Source organism: Nylanderia fulva, unplaced genomic scaffold (assembly GCF_048542155.1).
Source record: "Nylanderia fulva isolate GAGA-0341 unplaced genomic scaffold, ASM4854215v1 Scaffold109, whole genome shotgun sequence".
Classification (NCBI taxonomy): Eukaryota; Metazoa; Arthropoda; class Insecta; order Hymenoptera; family Formicidae; genus Nylanderia; species Nylanderia fulva.
In genome coordinates, this window is record NW_028189291.1 from 239709 (window position 1) to 260203 (window position 20495).

The window sequence follows — 20495 nt, forward strand, 5'->3', positions numbered from 1 at the left end:
GGGTGCACGTATGATTGTTGTTAGTATGTACTACAGTTAGGCACCGATCTGAAGGTAACAAATGTATGGGCTATGCAAGCGGTTTGTATGTACGTGTGAGACGTCTGTCAAGCCTCTTAAATTAAATGTAAAATTTCAGGGGAAGTATTGAGATGAAATATTTACATTGTGTCTTGTTTACGCCCGAATGAGGTGTTTGTCATGAGGGCAAATTGGCATATTATTCGCGAGGAGCGCTGTTGCCGCCGGTAAGCGCTCGATGCTTCGTCTTGTACCGCAGAGGCAGTCTCTATTGTGCTCTCGATATCCGTGTATCGAGGATTTTGTCAAGACACATTCCACGAGTTATATACTGTGCTCAATAAACGTGTTTTTTTCTTTTTCTTTTTTTCACTTATTACGCTTTGTCTTATTCACTTTCCCGTCAGAGTTTCCACTCATGTTGTATTAATATTGCCAACAAAGGGGATTATCCAATTTCACAAGTGTTTACTGTATGTAATATAGAATGATAAAATCGACTTCTTCCTTTTCTCATAAAGCATGCCCTTGTCGGCAACCAGATAGACAACCCAATATAATGATGTGTATGTATATTGGAAACACCCTGTATATACTTAAGTACGAATAAAAGACCTGAATAACTCTGCGCAACAAATATAATATTTAAAATATTAGTTTCAGCTTGTTTATCATGTTAAATCGTTGAAAATAATAAAATTTAATTTTCGATATTTTGAAATTTTACTATTTTTGCTATTTTATAATAAAAAGAATTTATGCTACTTATTCACACAGAATTTACCTTACAAGGTGAGAAATCATCAGTGTTCCACGACTTACAGGAAACTTTACTTCTGGATATAAATTAAATATTTGCGGTTGTAATCCTGTATTATAAAGTTTTCCAATTCTATCTAAAAATATTTCAATATTTGGTTTTTCACAGAATTTGCTTAAGCATTTATTTCATTCCGAATGAGGTAAGAAATGCTAAGCCGACATAATATGCCAACATGATAGTTTCTTCCGCCGTCAAACATCCATCAGTATACCCACAAATCAACTCGCCAATAGATTGACCTATTATAATATCAGGAGTGATACCAATGCTTGTTAAAAGATCAACTATTCCAATCTGCAATACATATAAACCATCTAATTTTCTATTTTTATCGAATAAAATGTTATAAAATATTACGTATTTAACACTATTTCTGCATACAATTATCTATACAGGTATGTAACAGGATTTATAAATTTCAGTTTTCTTATAAAAAGCTTTACCTTGTTATGAAATACTAATTTTTAAAGATATTTTTAGTTTTATAAAGTTTTATAAAAAGTATGTAATACAAAAAGTCCTGCAACATATTACAATCTATTTTATTTATACATATATGTTTATACCTGTAATCCAATAAGGCCTACGATTAAATTGACTACGTTGTCGAGAACATTTTTATGTTCACTTACTAAAATATCTGTGACACATATACCGTGAGATTTTAAAACAATATCACATTTTTGAACTGCTTTAATAAATGGTGGAAATTTCATTAAAGCTCGACCTACCAATATTTTAAAAGAATATAATGATATTAAAATTATTAATTATTATAATGATATTGTTACGTAATGTTGTTGAATCACACACACAAATGATTTAATTTTTACATAATTGATCTAAACATACATAAATACTGGATATTATTTATTTTTATTTTGTACGTTATTCTTACATTATTATTATATTTTAGTTTAGTTTATATAAAAATTTAATTGTTATATTTAATAAATGTAACTCAAAGAATTACAAAATTTGCAAATTAGAAATATTATAACTGGTAATTTTCTTATGTTTTAATATTTACAAAAATATTAACATTTTTATATAATTCAAAAGTTATTAAATGTTAATATCAAATAAATATGTTGCATCTTATCAATTATACGTATTGTAATAGAATATTTTATTTACTAACCCATATTAAGACATTGAAATCCAATTCCAGAAAATATGAAGCAAATTGGTCTTTTACACAAATTGTGTTCTATTTTAACTATTTTTTTATCTGATATTTTAGAGCCAGCAATTATATATCCTCTGTAGGAATGACCTTCTATATTGCTCCTATGAATATGATGTAGCAGAGAAATATATTCTATATCTATCGATCGACTCTGTACCTATAGAAATATTATAATATAATATTGTTATATATAGCCATTAAAAAATTAAAGTTGCAAATTCATGTAAAATTGTACTTAAAAAATTATGATATCACAACCGTTGCATCAAGTGAAAGTAGAAATTTGTATCAATAAAAAATTAAAGTTGCAAACCCATATAGTAAAATTAGACTTGAAAAGAGCAAAACTTCATAAAAATTACGACCAAGCTAAATTTTTGTGGAGATCTTTATTTTGATGTTCTAATGAAATCCTGGAAAGTACCCTTAATTTCATCTAGGGCATTTTTTATGGGGGGGGGGGGGTAAAAGGGAGTAAATTTTAGTTTTTTGCCATTATCTCAAAAACTATCAATTTTTCGAAAAAAATAGTTATTTTCAAAATTATAACTCATAAAATTCTCTACAAAAAAGGCCATTCTACTTTTTTTCGTGCAACTAATCGTTTTTGAGTAAAACGTGCGGTAAAGTTGAAATGTTTTTATTCGTAAAAAATACGTATATTCCTTTCCATACCGCGAGGATAGAGTATTATATTTAGCTTTTAGTTTTTCTGTAGATACTTATAAAATCTTTTTTGACAACAAAATATTTCTAGTATAATTTTTCTGCACCTCTTAGTCACATATAATATTATAGGTGTACACATTTTCTCTTTCAGACTTAATTCGTTCTATATCTTCGAAATGGTTAATTCCACGAAAAAAAGTATGACCTTTTTTGTAGGAAATTTTATGAGTTATAATTTTGATAATAACTATTTTTTTCTAAAAATTGATAGTTTTCGAGATAATGGCAAAAAACTAAAACTTACCCTCATTTATCCCCATAAAAAAGCGTCCTGGATAAAATTAAGGGTACTTTTCAGGATTTCATTAGAACATCGAAATAAAAGTCTCCACAAAAATTCAACTTAGTCGTAATTTTTATGAAGTCAAAGTTTAATTTTACTGAACTAATATAGAATTGTATAATTATAGATTTCGCTTCCAAAGCACCAGGTAATATAAGCTGAATTTCAATTTGCGCTTAAAGTTGTAAATACATATAGAATCGTATAAGAACTAAAAATTAATATAAATAAAAAATAGAATAATTTTAAAATATTAAGAATATGTTCGGCTCATCACATAAATACAACATATATATTTGTACATATATTGGCTACGAGTCATACCGCGATGTCTTTTGCATCAACAAAAATTAATTTTTTGTTGATTAGGAATAGTAACATTGGTTTGGATCTTTAATTCCTGTGTTACCATTTTTTAACCGCCTGTAAAGTTATAGACGAGAAAAATACTGGTCCGAAAAATAATTTTAGTTAAAACAAAACTTGGCGTTGATACATTTTGAAACTAACTTTAGAATATTGTTTAATTTATAGCATATTGTTTATAGAATATTGTTTAATTTATACACACATTTATAAAATATTGTTTAATTTATAATAAATTACTACTTTTACTTGGTGGTAATTTTTTTATATCATTTTTTAATACAATTTCACATGAATTTGCAACTTTAATTTTTCACTAGCGCGCGTGTATTTGGCGCCTTTTTTTACCTTTTTAAGAAGTAAATTTTTGAAGATTATATCATTCTTTTTGTAATATACATCTATTAGATTTGTATATTTGTATTCATTTTTAATGTTATATTAATTTACTGTATATAATATACAGGGTGATTCAAAACAACCGTTTGTCCTTAAAATGTCGTATTCCTGACTCAATTCTAAGACGATTTTTCCTTTGCCAAAATTTTATCCGAAGCTTAGTTTTTGAAATATAAAAAGAAATAGTTAGCGAATTACAGCACGAGTACGGGCTGTAATCAGGAGCGGCGCAACACATTATCCGACGCGGGCGATTACGTGGGCGCTCGAAGCGATCAGCTGTTTGTTACACGCGGCGTTTTGTGTGTGTGTGTGTGTGTGTGTGCGTGTGTGTGTACGCGTATACACACACACACACACACACACTCTCTCTCTCTCTCTCTCTCTCTCACTGATTTTTACCTTGTAGAGATGTTTGATGTCCTTTGACGAATAATTGTTGCCTGACTGGATACAATCCGATATTGACACACTGTGACACACTGCATAATGAAATCATTTTTTTGTAATAAATTCTATTGACACTTTGACTCACGCACTTGATTAAAAATTATTGTAATAAATAACTGATTACAAATTACAACACATAATCACAATCTGAGAGAATTTTCTCTTAGAATTTGCCCTGAAAATTGTGGTAATCGTAGGATAATATTGTATGGAAAAAATTTTATTAGAATTCCTCTAATTAATATTTATCACATTCAAAATAATAATATCTATCACAATAAAATATGAAACATGTTTTATTAATTTTACTAAACCGTAAAGTAAAATTAATGAAATATATTTTATATTTTATTGTGATAGATATTATTATTTTTAATGTGATAATTATTAATCAGAGAAATTCTAATAAAATTCTTTCCATACCATATTCTCTTACAATTACTATAACTTTTAGGGTAAATTCTAAGAGAAAATTCTCTCAGTGTTTTGATTAATTATTAAAAATTACTTGTAAAAACGCGCGGCGCGCACAGCACACGTTACTCGATGCGGACGGCAATAGTTTACACGGCAAGGACACGACAATCATAATCACAATCTAAGAGAATTTTCTCTTAGAATTTACCTAGAAAATTATGGTAATCGTAGGACATTATGATGTGGAAAGAATTTTATTAGAATTTCTCTACTATTTATCATATTAAAAATAATAATATGTATCACAAGAAAATATAAAATATGTTTGATTAATTTTACTATACAGTTTAGTAAAATTAATCACACATATTTCATATTTTATTGTGATAGATATTATTTTTAATGTGATAAATATTAATCAGAGAAATTTTAATAAAATTCTTTTCATACCGTATTGTCTCACAATTACCATAACTTTTAGGGTAAATTTTAAGAGAAAATTCTCTCAGTGTACCGATTAATTATTAAAAATTACTTGTAAAAAGGCACACGTTACTCGATGCGGACGACAATTGTTTACACGGCAAGGACACGACAACAGACTGCGGCGACGGACGACGCGACGCGTCGCGACGCTTCGCGACACGTCTAGACGGTAACAATCACGCGGCGTTGCCGAACATGTGATTGACGCGAGACATGTATTAAAACGTATAATAATTATGTTATTAAAAAAGGCATATTATAACGTATTATAATTTTTTACGTTATAATACATTTTTTTTAATGACTTAACATTATCCGCCCGTTTTGCCCTTTCTTTTTAAGCGAGACGTGAGAAAAATAATTATGTTTTGCGAACAAGATGTTCCATGTATAAATGTATTGGTCGCTCTGAAAAGAGCGGATTGACTTTGGTCGCTCTGAAAAGAGCGGATTGACTTTGGTCGCTCTGAAAAGAGCGGATTAACTTTGGTCGCTCTGAAAAGAGCGGATTAATTTATAATAGGTGCTCAAAATGACCACCATCCATCCTTATGCAAGCTCTCATGCGTTTAAATAAATTTAATTGCACGTTCTTCATTACTTCCTCTTCGATATTCCAAATTACATATCGCAATCTGGTTTCTAAGTCGTCGACGTCCTCGGGAAGCGTCTTCGAGAAACGATTTACTTTTTTCAGAAAATTTTCGCAAAACGTTCGTCTTGATAATCTTCTGGTCGTAAATGTTGCACGCGTGTGTAATGAAATGCGTGCAACTTTTTTTCTTGTTTGCTCGAAAGGACGCTGCCAGTCTCGTTTTGTCTCTGAGTTCTTCGTATGACGGGAGCCGATTGATGATTGATTGCATTGTCGATCTGCATCTTATATTTATACGATTCGCGGGTGGCCGCTGTCGCGGGTGTCGCGTGCCGCTATTTGACGCGGAAGGCGTGGAGGGGGAAATCGCGACACCCCGCGGATTGTATAAATTAAAAGAAGATTGATAATGCAAACAATAATCTTTCGATTATTACAAGAGTTAAGAGGACGATATGGCAGCGTACACAAACGAAGAATATTACGATATGCTAATGGCACTCGGCGAGTGTCATGGGCAGTATCACGTAGCTGCAAGAAGATACGCCGAATTATATCCAAATCGAGCAAGACATCCATCGGCTCCTGTTATACTTCGAGCAGCTCAGAGATTACACGAGACTGGCAGTGTCCTTCCGGATAAACACGATACTGGAAGAAATCGCAATGCAAGAAATTTGCGAAATACGGAGCGAATTGTACGTGCTTTCGAAGATAATCCTGAAACGAGTATTCGAGTGGTTGCTCGAGAACACAACTTTTCTTACTCGACGGTACAAAGAACGCTCAAAGAAGAAAAGTTGCACGCGTTTCATTATACACGCGTGCAACATTTACGAGCTGAAGATTATCAGGCAAGAAGAACATTTTGCGAAAATTTTTTGAGACAAGTGGATCGAGATCCCAGATTTTCTTCCCGTGTGATATTCAGTGATGAATCACTATTCACACAAGAAGGTATTTTTAACTCGCACAATATGCATTATTGGAGCGAAGAAAATCCCAGAGTAACGCGGCTCAAAAATTTTCAAGTACGTTGGAAAATAAATATCTGGGCTGGAATAATGGGTACCCAAATACTTGGGCCCGTTATTCTACCAGATATTTTAACTGGCCAGACGTACGTGGAACTTTTGAAAGAAAATCTGCCCGATTTTTTAGAAGAAGTGCCACTATTTGAAAGAAATAAAATGTTCTTTCAACAAGACGGTGCTGGACCACACAACGCCAGGATTGTAACAAACTACTTGAACGAGCAGTTTCCTGGACGTTGGATGGGTCGGTATGGCCCGATACGTTGGCCCGCAAGATCCCTGGACCTTAATCCTCTTGATTTCATTTTATGGGGATACTGTAAGGAATCAATATGCAAAACGCTTCCCGAGGATGTCGACGACTTAGAAACCAAATTGCGATATGTAATTTGGAATATCGAAGAGGAAGTAATGGAGAACGTGCAATTAAATTTATTTAAACGCATGAGAGCTTGCATAAGGATGGATGGTGGTCATTTTGAGCACCTATTATAAATTAATCCGCTCTTTTCAGAGCGACCAAAGTTAATCCGCTCTTTTCAGAGCGACCAAAGTCAATCCGCTCTTTTCAGAGCGACCAAAGTCAATCCGCTCTTTTCAGAGCGACCAATACATTTATACATGGAACATCTTGTTCGCAAAACATAATTATTTTTCTCACGTCTCGCTTAAAAAGAAAGGGCAAAACGGGCGGATAATGTTAAGTCATTAAAAAAAATGTATTATAACGTAAAAAATTATAATACGTTATAATATGCCTTTTTTAATAACATAATTATTATACGTTTTAATACATGTCTCGCGTCAATCACATGTTCGGCAACGCCGCGTGATTGTTATCGTCTAGACGTGTCGCGAAGCGTCGCGACGCGTCGCGTCGTCCGTCGCCGCAGTCTGTTGTCGTGTCCTTGCCGTGTAAACAATTGTCGTCCGCATCGAGTAACGTGTGCCTTTTTACAAGTAATTTTTAATAATTAATCGGTACACTGAGAGAATTTTCTCTTAAAATTTACCCTAAAAGTTATGGTAATTGTGAGACAATACGGTATGAAAAGAATTTTATTAAAATTTCTCTGATTAATATTTATCACATTAAAAATAATATCTATCACAATAAAATATGAAATATGTGTGATTAATTTTACTAAACTGTATAGTAAAATTAATCAAACATATTTTATATTTTCTTGTGATACATATTATTATTTTTAATATGATAAATAGTAGAGAAATTCTAATAAAATTCTTTCCACATCATAATGTCCTACGATTACCATAATTTTCTAGGTAAATTCTAAGAGAAAATTCTCTTAGATTGTGATTATGATTGTCGTGTCCTTGCCGTGTAAACTATTGCCGTCCGCATCGAGTAACGTGTGCTGTGCGCGCCGCGCGTTTTTACAAGTAATTTTTAATAATTAATCAAAACACTGAGAGAATTTTCTCTTAGAATTTACCCTAAAAGTTATAGTAATTGTAAGAGAATATGGTATGGAAAGAATTTTATTAGAATTTCTCTGATTAATAATTATCACATTAAAAATAATAATATTTATCACAATAAAATATAAAATATATTTCATTAATTTTACTTTACGGTTTAGTAAAATTAATAAAACATGTTTCATATTTTATTGTGATAGATATTATTATTTTGAATGTGATAAATATTAATTAGAGGAATTCTAATAAAATTTTTTCCATACAATATTATCCTACGATTACCACAATTTTCAGGGCAAATTCTAAGAGAAAATTCTCTCAGATTGTGATTATGTGTTGTAATTTGTAATCAGTTATTTATTACAATAATTTTTAATCAAGTGCGTGAGTCAAAGTGTCAATAGAATTTATTACAAAAAAATGATTTCATTATGCAGTGTGTCACAGTGTGTCAATATCGGATTGTATCCAGTCAGGCAACAATTATTCGTCAAAGGACATCAAACATCTCTACAAAGTAAGAATCAGTGAGAGAGAGAGAGAGAGAGAGAGAGAGTGTGTGTGTGTGTGTGTATACGCGTACACACACACGCACACACACACACACAAAACGCCGCGTGTAACAAACAGCTGATCGCTTCGAGCGCCCACGTAATCGCCCGCGTCGGATAATGTGTTGCGCCGCTCCTGATTACCGCCCGTACTCGTGCTGTAATTCGCTAACTATTTCTTTTTATATTTCAAAAACTAAGCTTCGGATAAAATTTTGGCAAAGGAAAAATCGTCTTAGAATTGAGTCAGGAATACGACATTTTAAGAACAAACGGTTGTTTTGAATCACCCTGTATAAAGTACATGCTGTATATAATATATAATATATAATAGAAGAGGCAAAAGTTCCGGAACGGCAAAAATCTCAGAAAATATTGATTTAATAAAAAAATGTTTCAAACAAAAAGAATAGAACTTAAAAAACTATTTGGTAATATTTGTTTAACCTTGAAAAGCCTAATCAAGGTCAACATGAAAATCTGAAATAAAACCCCTATTTTTTTACATATTCTTGTAGCTGATGTCAAAACTTTTCCAAAACACTATAAAATATTTTATCATTAAGCACTTTTTGAGATATAAGACTTGGAAGTTATAGTATTGCCGACATTAGTGCTACCCAATTTTTATCTAATTTATTTTTTGACATAATTATACACTCACACACATTCAAACATATAGCAAAAAAGTTTGAAGTGAAAAATATTACGAAAGTGATGAACCATGGAATCATTAATTTTGCTGTGACACACTGACTTACACCCAACGCATCCGCACACATACACAGATACAAGATGTGTAAATCTGACTGAGAAACCTTCACATAATACATCTTGAGTAATGCTTAATGTCAGTGATATCATAAATTTCAGGTCTTATAACTTGAAAATTGTTTAATAAAGAAATATTTTATTATAGTGTTTGGAAGGATCGCATTTATTTAGCCGACAATGATTTGACCGATAATTTATTCGACCGTCACCATTTGGTCAACAATACACTTGACCGACAATATCACTTAATCGACACGGTTATTTGACATACAGTTCACATGACCGACAAGTACACTTAATCTCGACACGTGTTTCTTAAGTGATGGGCAAAATTTCAGGATTCCTTATGCTTAGAAAAAAAAAAGTCATATCAACATAGGACCGGAAAAAATTAGTTTTTGTTATTAAGATTTTTGTACCACAAAATTTTTGTCTTATTTCTCATCTTAGAAGTCCGTTTAAAGACATCAATAATATTTTTCAAGTTTGCCGGCCTATATTTACAGGAGGTGGACTTTATTGAATATTTTCTTTAATTATAAAACGAGAAATAAAACAAAAATTTTGTATTACAAAAATTTTAATAACTCAAAAGTTAATCATTTCAGGAATGGATTCCTCATGCTTAGAGAAGAAAAAAAAGTTATATCAATGTTGGTCCGGAAATGATTAGATTTTGAGTGATTAAGATTTTTGTAATACAAAATTTTTGTCTTATTTTTTGTTTTATAATTACAGGAAATGTTCGATATGTCCATCTGTAAACATAGGCCGGCAAATTTGAAAAACATCGTCGATTCCTCTAAACGAATTTTCACAAACGAATTTTCTAACACAATTTGTGGAACAAGGTTTTTTGTTTTGTTTAGGAATCTTCCACTTTTTCCGTGAAGCTAAGTTTCACATCCCTCGTGCTTATGGTTCGAAATGAAGTGTATAATTGTATCAAGGTTGTACATGTGAATGATTCCATAGTTATACGCAAAAAATATTGACAATTGTAAAAATTTGTTTTTACAAATGCATCAAATTTCAATTTTAAATCAGAAATAGATTTGTTAGGTTATGTCCTCCGGAAGTGAAGCCTCCCGTAGAGAAAACGGAACCCGCTGTGTTTACGCATGTATTTTTCAACGCGATGCGACGTTCAATCCGAACAATAAAGCCTCATCGCATTTCTCGTGTTTTTGAACAAATGGACCAGTTATGTAAATTGAAAATTATCTCTAAAGTATCAAAGAACAACAAAACTATAAACGTTCAAATAAATAATTATTTTATATTGTTGATTTATGTCTATTATTTCGATAATGAAGCGTTTGCGACCAAATTTTCATATGAAAATGTATTATTCGTTTTTATCCATAAACACGCTCACACTTTTTAAATCGTACTTTTGACTCACCCTGTATAAATATTTTATTTTTAATTATAAACTTCTATTTGCACTCAATTTTTGAACTCATTAATGTATAACTGTCAATGCATATTTCTTTTACACAATTTATTGTAACATGCCTTTGATCTATTCAAAAATAATACTCCATTTTTTCGTTCTTTTGCTAGCTTAAAATCAACTTGAATCTATTTCTAATTTTTAAATAGATTCCATCATAGATCCCATTTCATTTGTGGCGATTATATCGTCACATGCTTCCCCAAAAATCGAAAGCGAAAACACGTATATAAATACGGACATACACACATACGAACACTCACAAATAAACATAAATAAAATATAACAGACGAGACGAAAGACGAGAAACATCGAGACGTAACAGAAAGGAAATAAACGAATAGAACATTTTCGAAGCCTATCGAAGGTGAATTTTTTAAGGCGAACGATAGGAAGAGCGTTTTACATGCTAGGAGATTCCGCTACCGACAGTCGCCGCGTACAGTCGCACGTTATTAATCCGCATGATTTTTATATATTTCTGCACCGAGATGGAAAGATTGTTCTCAGAATATATTTGGTGTTAACTGTAAATACTCTCTCACAATTATTTTAATTCCCGTCTCGTATCGAAGCGTCTAAGTAATATGACGCGCGTATAACCAAAGTGGTGACCCCGACGTGATCGCGAGCGAGCGGGAATTCACGATTCTTTTGTGTTCGCGTGAGAGAGCGGTACATTTTTTTTTTTACTTTTTTATTGTGACGACCGGTGAGACGATCTATTCGATCGGACCCGGAAAAGTGATAGTGACCAGTTGCGGGTAAAAAAAAAAAAAAACGATTTGACATGATTGTGACGCGAGACGATGGAGTGATCGGTTCGCGCGTAGAGACGGAGGCGCGGGCGTACGAGCAGCCGCGTGTGCAAATGCAGCAGGCGGCCCCGATCGCGATGCAGGCGGCCCCGAGTGCGATGCAGGCGGCCAGATTGGAGCAGCCGCCGGGATACTTTTTCACCGCTCCCGAGATAAACCGTGTTGGCATGCGAATGCCAGAGTTTACGCCGTCGAATCCGGAGCTCTGGTTTAATATCGTTGACCGGAGTTTCCAGGCCGCCGGAATCACGGTCGATGCTACGAAATTCGGCTACGCACTAACATCCATCGGGCCGAATTACACTGCCGAGGTGCGAGATATAATCATGAACCCGCCTGCGGAGCACGCGTACGAAACGTTGAAGACGGAGCTGGTCAAGCGTCTGAGCCTGTCACAAGAGCACAAGACCCGGAGGCTCCTGGAACATGAAGAAATTGGAGATCGCAAGCCGTCGCAATTTTTGAGACACCTCCGCGGCCTCGCTGGAAACGTGGTTGGCGACCCCGTTTTGCGGACGATCTGGCTTAGCCGATTGCCAGCTTACATTCAGCCGCATCTGGTGACGCGCACGGCAGACACGATCGAACAGCTGGCCGATATCGCGGATGCGATTGTTGAGGCGACCCGGGCACCGGCGTTTCAAGTGGCCGAGGCGTCAAAATTTGTGCCACCGCAGACGCAATGCGCGAGCGATCCCGGGGCCTTGGAAGCCAGGATGGAGGTGCGACTGGCGCAAATGCGGCTTGCGATGCAGCAAGAGATGGCAGAACAACTGACGGCCATACGTAAGTCGATAGAATCAATTGGTGATAACCGATATCGCGACGATGATCGACGTCGTTCGCGATCTCGTTCGCGTTCACGTTCACGCCCGCGAGCGCGATCCAGCAGCCGTGGTCCACCGGCCAGCGGCGTATGCTGGTATCATTGGCAGTTTGGAGCGGAGGCACGGCAGTGCAGACCACCCTGCTCGATGCAGATGCAGGGAAACGCAGGAGCGGGACGTTAGAGGCGGCAAACGACCCGGAACATAGTGCACGCCGCTTATTCGTGACTGACACAAATACGAGAACGAAATTTTTAATTGATACGGGCGCGAATCTCTGCGTGTTCCCTCGAAAGATGGTTCGAGGGCCACGACAGAGATCGACCTACGAGTTATCGGCCGCCAACGGCACACCAATATACACATACGGGACGGAAAACATGACTTTGAATTTCGGATTGCGACGGGCTTTCGCGTGGCGTTTCGTGATTGCGGACGTGTCGAAGCCAATAATCGGTGCCGATTTCCTCGCGCATTATGGCCTCCTCGTGGATCTGCGCAATTCTCGCCTCGTCGATCAGCTGACAAGCTTAACCGCACGCGGGCGTTGTATCCATTGCGACGTACCGCAGATTAAAACGATCACAGGAGAGACGCCATACCACCGGTTGTTGGTAGAATACGCGGACATCACAAGGCCGAGCGGACAAATACAAGAAACGATCCACGCCACGCATTTTATTGAAACGACGCCGGGACCGCCTGTCGCGTGCAGACCACGAAGACTCGCTCCGGATCGACTCGCGGCCGCGAAAAAGGAGTTCCGACAAATGGGTGAGACCGGAATCGCGCGACCTTCAAAGAGCAGTTGGTCGGCGCCCTTACATATGGTGCCGAAAAAGGGCGAAGAATGGCGACCTTGCGGCGACTATAGAGCACTCAACGCGAGGACGATTCCGGACCGATATCCTGTGCGACATATCCAGGATTTTGCACAGGCCCTCGGAGGAAAAAAACTATTTTCAACAATAGATCTGGTGCGGGCGTACCACCAGATTCCAGTGGCGGAGGAACACATCCCGAAGACGGCGATCACCACACCGTTTGGCATGTACGAATTTCCGTACATGTCATTCGGATTGAGAAACGCGGTGCAGACGTTTCAGAGATGTAACGGCGTGGCCGTTACTAACGCCTCGCGGGCCGATCACCCGCCCGCCACTTGAGGCTATGGCGCCTAAGACGCCCCTAAACGCTAAAACACAAGCGATACACGGGTCACCCTACCCCAGGGGCGCCCCACTACAACCCCCAGAGGCGCCCCACTACGACGCCGGCGTTACCCCCACCACTGCCTTGATGCAGAGTGGGGGAACCGCCGGCAGGGTATATAAGCCGGCTCAACGGATGAGCCGGCACCAGTCCTGTTCCGGACCTCCTAGCCAGGCAACAGGCTTCTCGTTGTTACGCCGAGTTTCTCGGTTTCTGGCCTCCTACCTTTAGTATCGGGCAACGGGTTTCTCGTTGTTACGCCGGGTTTCCCGGTTTCCGGTCTCTTCCTGCTACACGCCGAGCAACGGGTTTCTCGTTGTTACGCCGGGTTTCCCGGTTTCCGGTCTCTTCCTGCTACACGCCGGGCAACGGGTTTCTCGTTGTTACGCCGGGTTTCCCGGTTTCCGGTTTTTCCTGCTACACGCCGGGCAACGGGTTTCTTGTTGTTACGCCGGGTTTCCCGGTTTCCGGTCTCTTCCTGCTACACGCCGGGCAACGGGTTTCTCGTTGTTCCGCCGGGTTTCCCGGTTTCCGGTCTCTTCCTGCTACACGCCGGGCAACGGGTTTCTCATTGTTCCGCCGGGTTTCCCGGTTTCCGGTCTCTTCCTGCTACACGCCGGGCAACGGGTTTCTCGTTGTTACGCCGGGTTTCCCGGTTTCCCGTCTCCTCCTGTTACACGCCAGGCGACGGGCTTCTCGTCGTTACGCCGGGTTTCCCGGTTTCCGGTTCCTCCTGCTAACTTCCGGGCGACGGGCTTCTCGTCGTTACGCCGGGCTTCCCGGTTTCCGGACACCGATATAGGCTATATGCCTCAGTACGTTTGATCTTCAGATTTCGCATACCGGGTGACCTGTAAATCTTTTCCGGACACCGCTACAGGCTATACGCCTCCGTATTTTGTTTATACCGGGTAGTCAATAAGTTTCTCTATTTAGGCTTTATGCCAACAAACTTTTGTTTACTTGTTTCTTTTTGAATAAACCAAAGCATTGTTAATAAGGAATAAGCGAGTCTGAATCTCCCCCTTCCTCCCGAATCCTGGAACCGGCGAGCCGATCCGCGGCGTCGGGAAAGGTGAACCGTTACAGAGATTCATCGACGAAGTCTTACGCGGATTAGACTTTTGTTACGCGTACGTCGATGACATTCTGGTCGCGTCAACGTCGGAGGAAAAGCATCGAAACCATCTGAGAGCAGTATTCGAACGTCTGCGGGAATACGGGGTGACTATCAACCCCGCGAAGTGCGTATTCGGACAGCAGAAGGTAGAGTTCCTGGGATACGAAGTTTCCGACGGGGGAACACGACCGCTGCCGACACGTGTGGAGGCGATCCTCGCGCGTCGAGAGCCAGGAGCGGCGAAGGAACTGCAACGCTACTTAGGCATGCTCAACTTCTACCGACGATTCCTGCCGAGAGCTGCCAAAATGCTGGCGCCGTTGAACGATCTCCTTCACGGCAACGTCAAGGGAAAGGCGGCGATATCTTGGACGCCGCGAGCGCAAAAGGCATTCAAGGATTCGAAAGAGAGCTTGGCACAGGCCGCGCTCTTGCGACACCCCAGGTTAGACGCAGAGCTCGCCCTGTTCACTGACGCGTCGGAGCAGAGCATCGGCGCGACTTTGCAACAGCGTGGCAGCGACGGATGGGAGCTGTTAGCCTTCTTCTCGAAGAAGCTAAGCCCATCCGAGATGAAGTACAGCGCGTTCGACAGAGAACTGCTGGCAATCTATCTGGGGGTCAAACACTTTCGATACATGCTGGAGGCGCGCGCGTTTGTGATCTACACGGATCACAAACCGTTGATCTATGCCTTTCGTCAACGACCGGAGAAGAGCACGCCGCGCCAGTTCCGCCACTTGGACTTTATCGGGCAGTTCTCAACCGACATCCGGCACGTGACAGGCGAGGAGAACGTCGTGGCGGATGCGTTATCACGAGTCGAGGAGCTGAATTCTCCCTTGGACTACGCTGCACTGGCGGAGTCGCAAGGGACTGACAAAGAACTCGACGATTATACAAGGCGAGAGACCGGAATAAAACTCGAGAAAGTGCAGATTCCCGGAACGGGGATACAAGTTTACTGCGATACGACGACATCGACACCGCGGCCGTTTTTGACAAGGCCCTTTCGGCGGGCCGCATTCAACTTGGTGCACGACCTGGCACACCCAGGAATCAAGGCGACGGGCAGACTCGTGGCGCAGCGCTACGTCTGGCCGTCGATGAACGTTGACTGCCGCAGCTGGGCGCGTGCATGCGTGCCCTGTCAACGTTCGAAGATCTCTCGACATGTCTCGGCGCCATTAGGAAAATTTGCAGTACCATCGAGCAGATTCGAGCACGTACACCTGGACATTATCGTGATGCCCGTCTCAGAGGGCATGCGATATTGCCTCACGTGCATGGACCGCTTTACACGGTGGCCGGAGGCGTTCACACTACGAGACCAGGAGGCGGAGACGGTCGCAAGAGCATTCTACGAGGGATGGATTTGCAGATTCGGGGCGCCCGTGCGAGTAACAACGGACCAGGGGCGCCAGTTCGAGTCCCATCTCTTTCGACGGCTGAGCGAGATGACAGGAGTGCAGCACCTGAGGACGACGGCGTACCACCCGCAGGCCAATGAAATGGTTGAGAGGTTACATCGCCAGCTCAAGGCGGCAATCAAATGCCGGCAGAATGATCGCTGGACGGAGGCGCTGCCGACGGTGCTGCTCGGGATCCGAGCAGCGTGGAGAGACGACCTGCAGGCGACCGCAGCGGAGCTGGTGTACGGCCAGACGCTGAGGATCCCAGGGCAATTCCTGGGCCGACGACCTGTGGACAGCGAGGACGACGCGGCCGACTTTGCAAGGACGCTGAGGGAACAGTTTGAGGAGCTGCGACCGGTGGATGGCACCCGACACGTGGAGCGACGGCCGTTCCTTTACAAGGACCTAGCGACGGCCGAACAGGTGTTCGTGCGACACAAGGGACCGAAAAAGATGTTGCAGGCGCCGTACGAGGGGCCATACGCAGTGATCAGCCGAGGCGACAAAGTCTTTATCGTGCGTATGCACAGCAAAGAGAAAACGGTCTCAATAGACCGTCTTAAACCGGCTCATATTTTACAGAGCGAGCCAGAAAACAACAGCCCGGCAGAGTCGACGGCACAAGACCGGGACACCGAGGTCGAGCAGCGAAGCGCGCGAGAGGACGCGAGGCCGCTGCCCCGAGAGAGCGAGAGAACGACGAGAGCGGGAAGAAAAGTCCGATTCCCGAGTCGATTCCAGGCGGGCCTGTAGCACCGGGGAGCCAGGATGCCCGATGCAGCAAACCCGTGAGAAATCACCGCAAAACGAAAATAATAAAAAAAAAATTTAAGTATACGGTTCGCGATTCTTTAATTTTTTTTGACTAGTATTCGCGATTTCAAATTTCTTTGATTTGTGTTATCGTCGAAAATTTATGTATACACGGCAACAGCGACATAAGCCGCGAAACGCGAAAAGAAAAATTTGACGCGTATCGAGAACTTGTATATTCTGCGTTTTATATTTATTCTTTTAATTTAAATGAACGAGTCTCAGACCGAGAGCGACGGGCGTCAGAATAACGTTAAGTACAGCGAAAATTCTTCACGTATAGGTTGTCGGTATTTATTAGCATTTATTTATTACATTATTGTTATTTATTATTATTTATTTATTATTTATTTTTTGTTACGTCATATTTATTCTCGACTTGGCGCTCGAATTTATAACGGCGAGCAAATGGTAACATTCGTCTCGGTCTGCCATCGAAAAAAACTTTTGCGAAAACAGTGCATCACGCAAACGTATCGTGCTATCGGTATAGCACTGGCGGGGGAGTACTGTGGCACTTATATCGTCACATGCTTCCCCAAAAATCGAAAGCGAAAACACGTATATAAATACGGACATACACACATACGAACACTCACAAATAAACATAAATAAAATATAACAGACGAGACGAAAGACGAGAAACATCGAGACGTAACAGAAAGGAAATAAACGAATAGAACATTTTCGAAGCCTATCGAAGGTGAATTTTTTAAGGCGAACGATAGGAAGAGCGTTTTACATGCTAGGAGATTCCGCTACCGACAGTCGCCGCGTACAGTCGCACGTTATTAATCCGCATGATTTTTATATATTTCTGTACCGAGATGGAAAGATTGTTCTCAGAATATATTTGGTGTTAACTGTAAATACTCTCTCACAATTATTTTAATTCCCGTCTCGTATCGAAGCGTCTAAGTAATATGACGCGCGTATAACCAAACATTAAAATGTAATTTAATATTAATATATTTTAATTAAATATTATTAGTAATAATTTAGTATTATTATATTTTAATTAAATACATTTTTAATTACAATGACTCTTTAATTAACTATTTTATACATATTTTATACACATTTAAAAATTTTTTTTAATTTTAATTTAGTAATCATTTGTTTTATTTTTGGATTAATTACACTTATCAAACACTTATTGAACACATAAAATTAAATGTAGATTATAAATGATAAAGTCATAAAAGTAAGATGACAAAATAGTGAATAATTTACGAGATATTTTAAACTTTAGTTTGACATAATTTTTAAAACTAAGTTTATGTAATTTATAAAATCAACATTAGTAGTTATAAAAAAATAATTTAAAAAAATGTTTCTAAACCCTGCTTTATTAGAGTGCTTTATTAATGTAAAAAAAATAATGTTGTAAATCAAAGATATTTTGTAACCATACCCCATCGTTCCCGTCCGAACAACGGAAAGCTGCGCCCGACGATCATCGGCCGGGCAGGACAGCAGGCGCAGAATGCCCTATCTTATTTTTATTAATTTATTCTTAGGCTTATTATTGTCGGTCGGAACGATACGTCGTTGTATGACTCGGCAATACAGGCACACGGCTGGGAGCCGAGCGAGTCCGACGGTCGACGAAAACAGCCGAACGCTGTCGCGCGAATATATCGCGACCGTATAAAAAGGAGAACAAGATCCTAGACGAAATTATTCTGTCTCCTGATCTGAACTCCGCCGGGTCTTCCGACCGGTACCCAGAATATGAGGTAGAAATTTACTGTGCCACTGCAGCGCCATCGCTGCACTCTGAGGACGTTCCAGGAACCCGGAAAATCTGTCTGAGTTGACATCGAAGCCAAAGCGTACTCCGCCTCTCTCTCTCTCTCTCTCTCTCTCTCTCTCTCTCTTTCTCTCTCTCTCTCTCTCTCTCTCTCTCTCTCTCTCTCTCTCTCTCTCTCTGTCTCTCTTGCACCGATAACCGCATTTCAGAATTCAGCTCGCGACTCTCGCGACGCGCCGTCCACACTCTATCGTACCTGACGTCTCGCATAGGGGTACGCGTCTTACTTAAACGTAGGATTCCAAAATCAGTTGTGCCCCGCTACGCACCCGCGACCAGCTTCTCGTGATTTCTTATCAACGCGAAACCGTAACTATCCCCGGAAGTGGCCGGCTGCCATCATTCTAGTAACCCCTATCCGCGCCGGAATACCGATTCGCCTCGGCCGTATTAATAGCGTGAACCCGAGTAAATATATATAAACATCTACATACATGCGAATCCGCGTATCTCGTACGTAATCTTGTCGGCGCGCTATAATTTAGCACCCGATTGATCGTATTTTATATTCTCGCGCGGCTAATCATTCCTTACCGATTAATCCGTTGTATATTTTCGTGCATCGGTCATTACTTTATATGTTTTCCGTGCGTTGTCTAATTATTCCTTTGTATATTGTTCATGCGTCGATTACTACTTTGTATGTTTTTCGTGCGTCGCCTAATTATTATTTTGTATATTTTCCGTGCGTCAATTATTACTCTGTATATCCTCCGTACGTCATCTAATTGATTATAGCGATACATAGTCACTTTCTTTTTTTATTATTATCTTGTATGTGCTCCATGAAATTAATAAACCTATTAAATTAAATCAAATTAATCGCGAGTTCTGTAAAACCCTTTCACGAGCCCTGATCGCAGCTGAGCCGCCCGACACTCGCGAAAAGCGATCGTTACAATTTATTAAAAAATTTTAAAGGTTCCTTGATATCAAAGATATATATTAGGAAATAAACCGCTGTAGGAGTATGAACACGGATGTCTTTTGCGTTGATTGTATTAAAAATTAATTATTTGCTACAATTAAACATTGTTTACGAGATACAAATTTTTACTTCATATACTGTCAAGAAAACTAAAAACTTCTAAAAGAGACTGCGCAAGCGGATTTGTGATATCTTAAAAATTGACAGTTAGCTCTTTTACGTATAAACAATTGTTTATAACGTTCGACTACAAACGAAAGGAAAATCACTACAAACAACTACAAACGATTTTAAAGTAAACTGCGCAAGCAAATTTACAATATCTTAATGTTGGGTGCGAGTTATTTAAAAAATTCTTTTTCATTCATTTATAAAAATACAAACAAAATTATTGTTCAATTGATACAAAGATTCGCTCGTATATTGAAATACAAAATTGATAAATGAAAGGCCACCTTATCGAGCAATTATTAGAGTTGTTCAGTTCAATAGCATTTATTTCATGTATAAGTTATTAAGCTACAATCATTCAA

At 39.3% G+C, this 20495-nt stretch overlaps 1 protein-coding gene across 1 annotated transcript; it reads right to left on the reverse strand.

The window, feature by feature from the left end:
* Window positions 1–776: 776 nt before the first annotated feature.
* On the reverse strand, window positions 777–2176 carry LOC114943257 (fatty acid synthase-like). The gene is made up of 3 exons (XM_085485681.1): window positions 1986–2176; window positions 1411–1571; window positions 777–1138 (listed from the first exon to the last, which is right to left on the reverse strand). Exons 1-3 carry the CDS (start codon window positions 1987–1989, stop codon window positions 965–967), a joined length of 339 nt encoding a protein of 112 aa, XP_085341807.1. The 5' UTR covers window positions 1990–2176; the 3' UTR covers window positions 777–964.
* Window positions 2177–20495: the final 18319 nt, after the last annotated feature.

Coding starts and splice junctions, on each gene's coding strand:
- LOC114943257 (XM_085485681.1), bottom strand. Junction 1,139..1,410: donor TAGGCCTTATTGGATTACAG/GTATAAACATAT, acceptor TATGTATTGCAG/ATTGGAATAGTTGATCTTTT.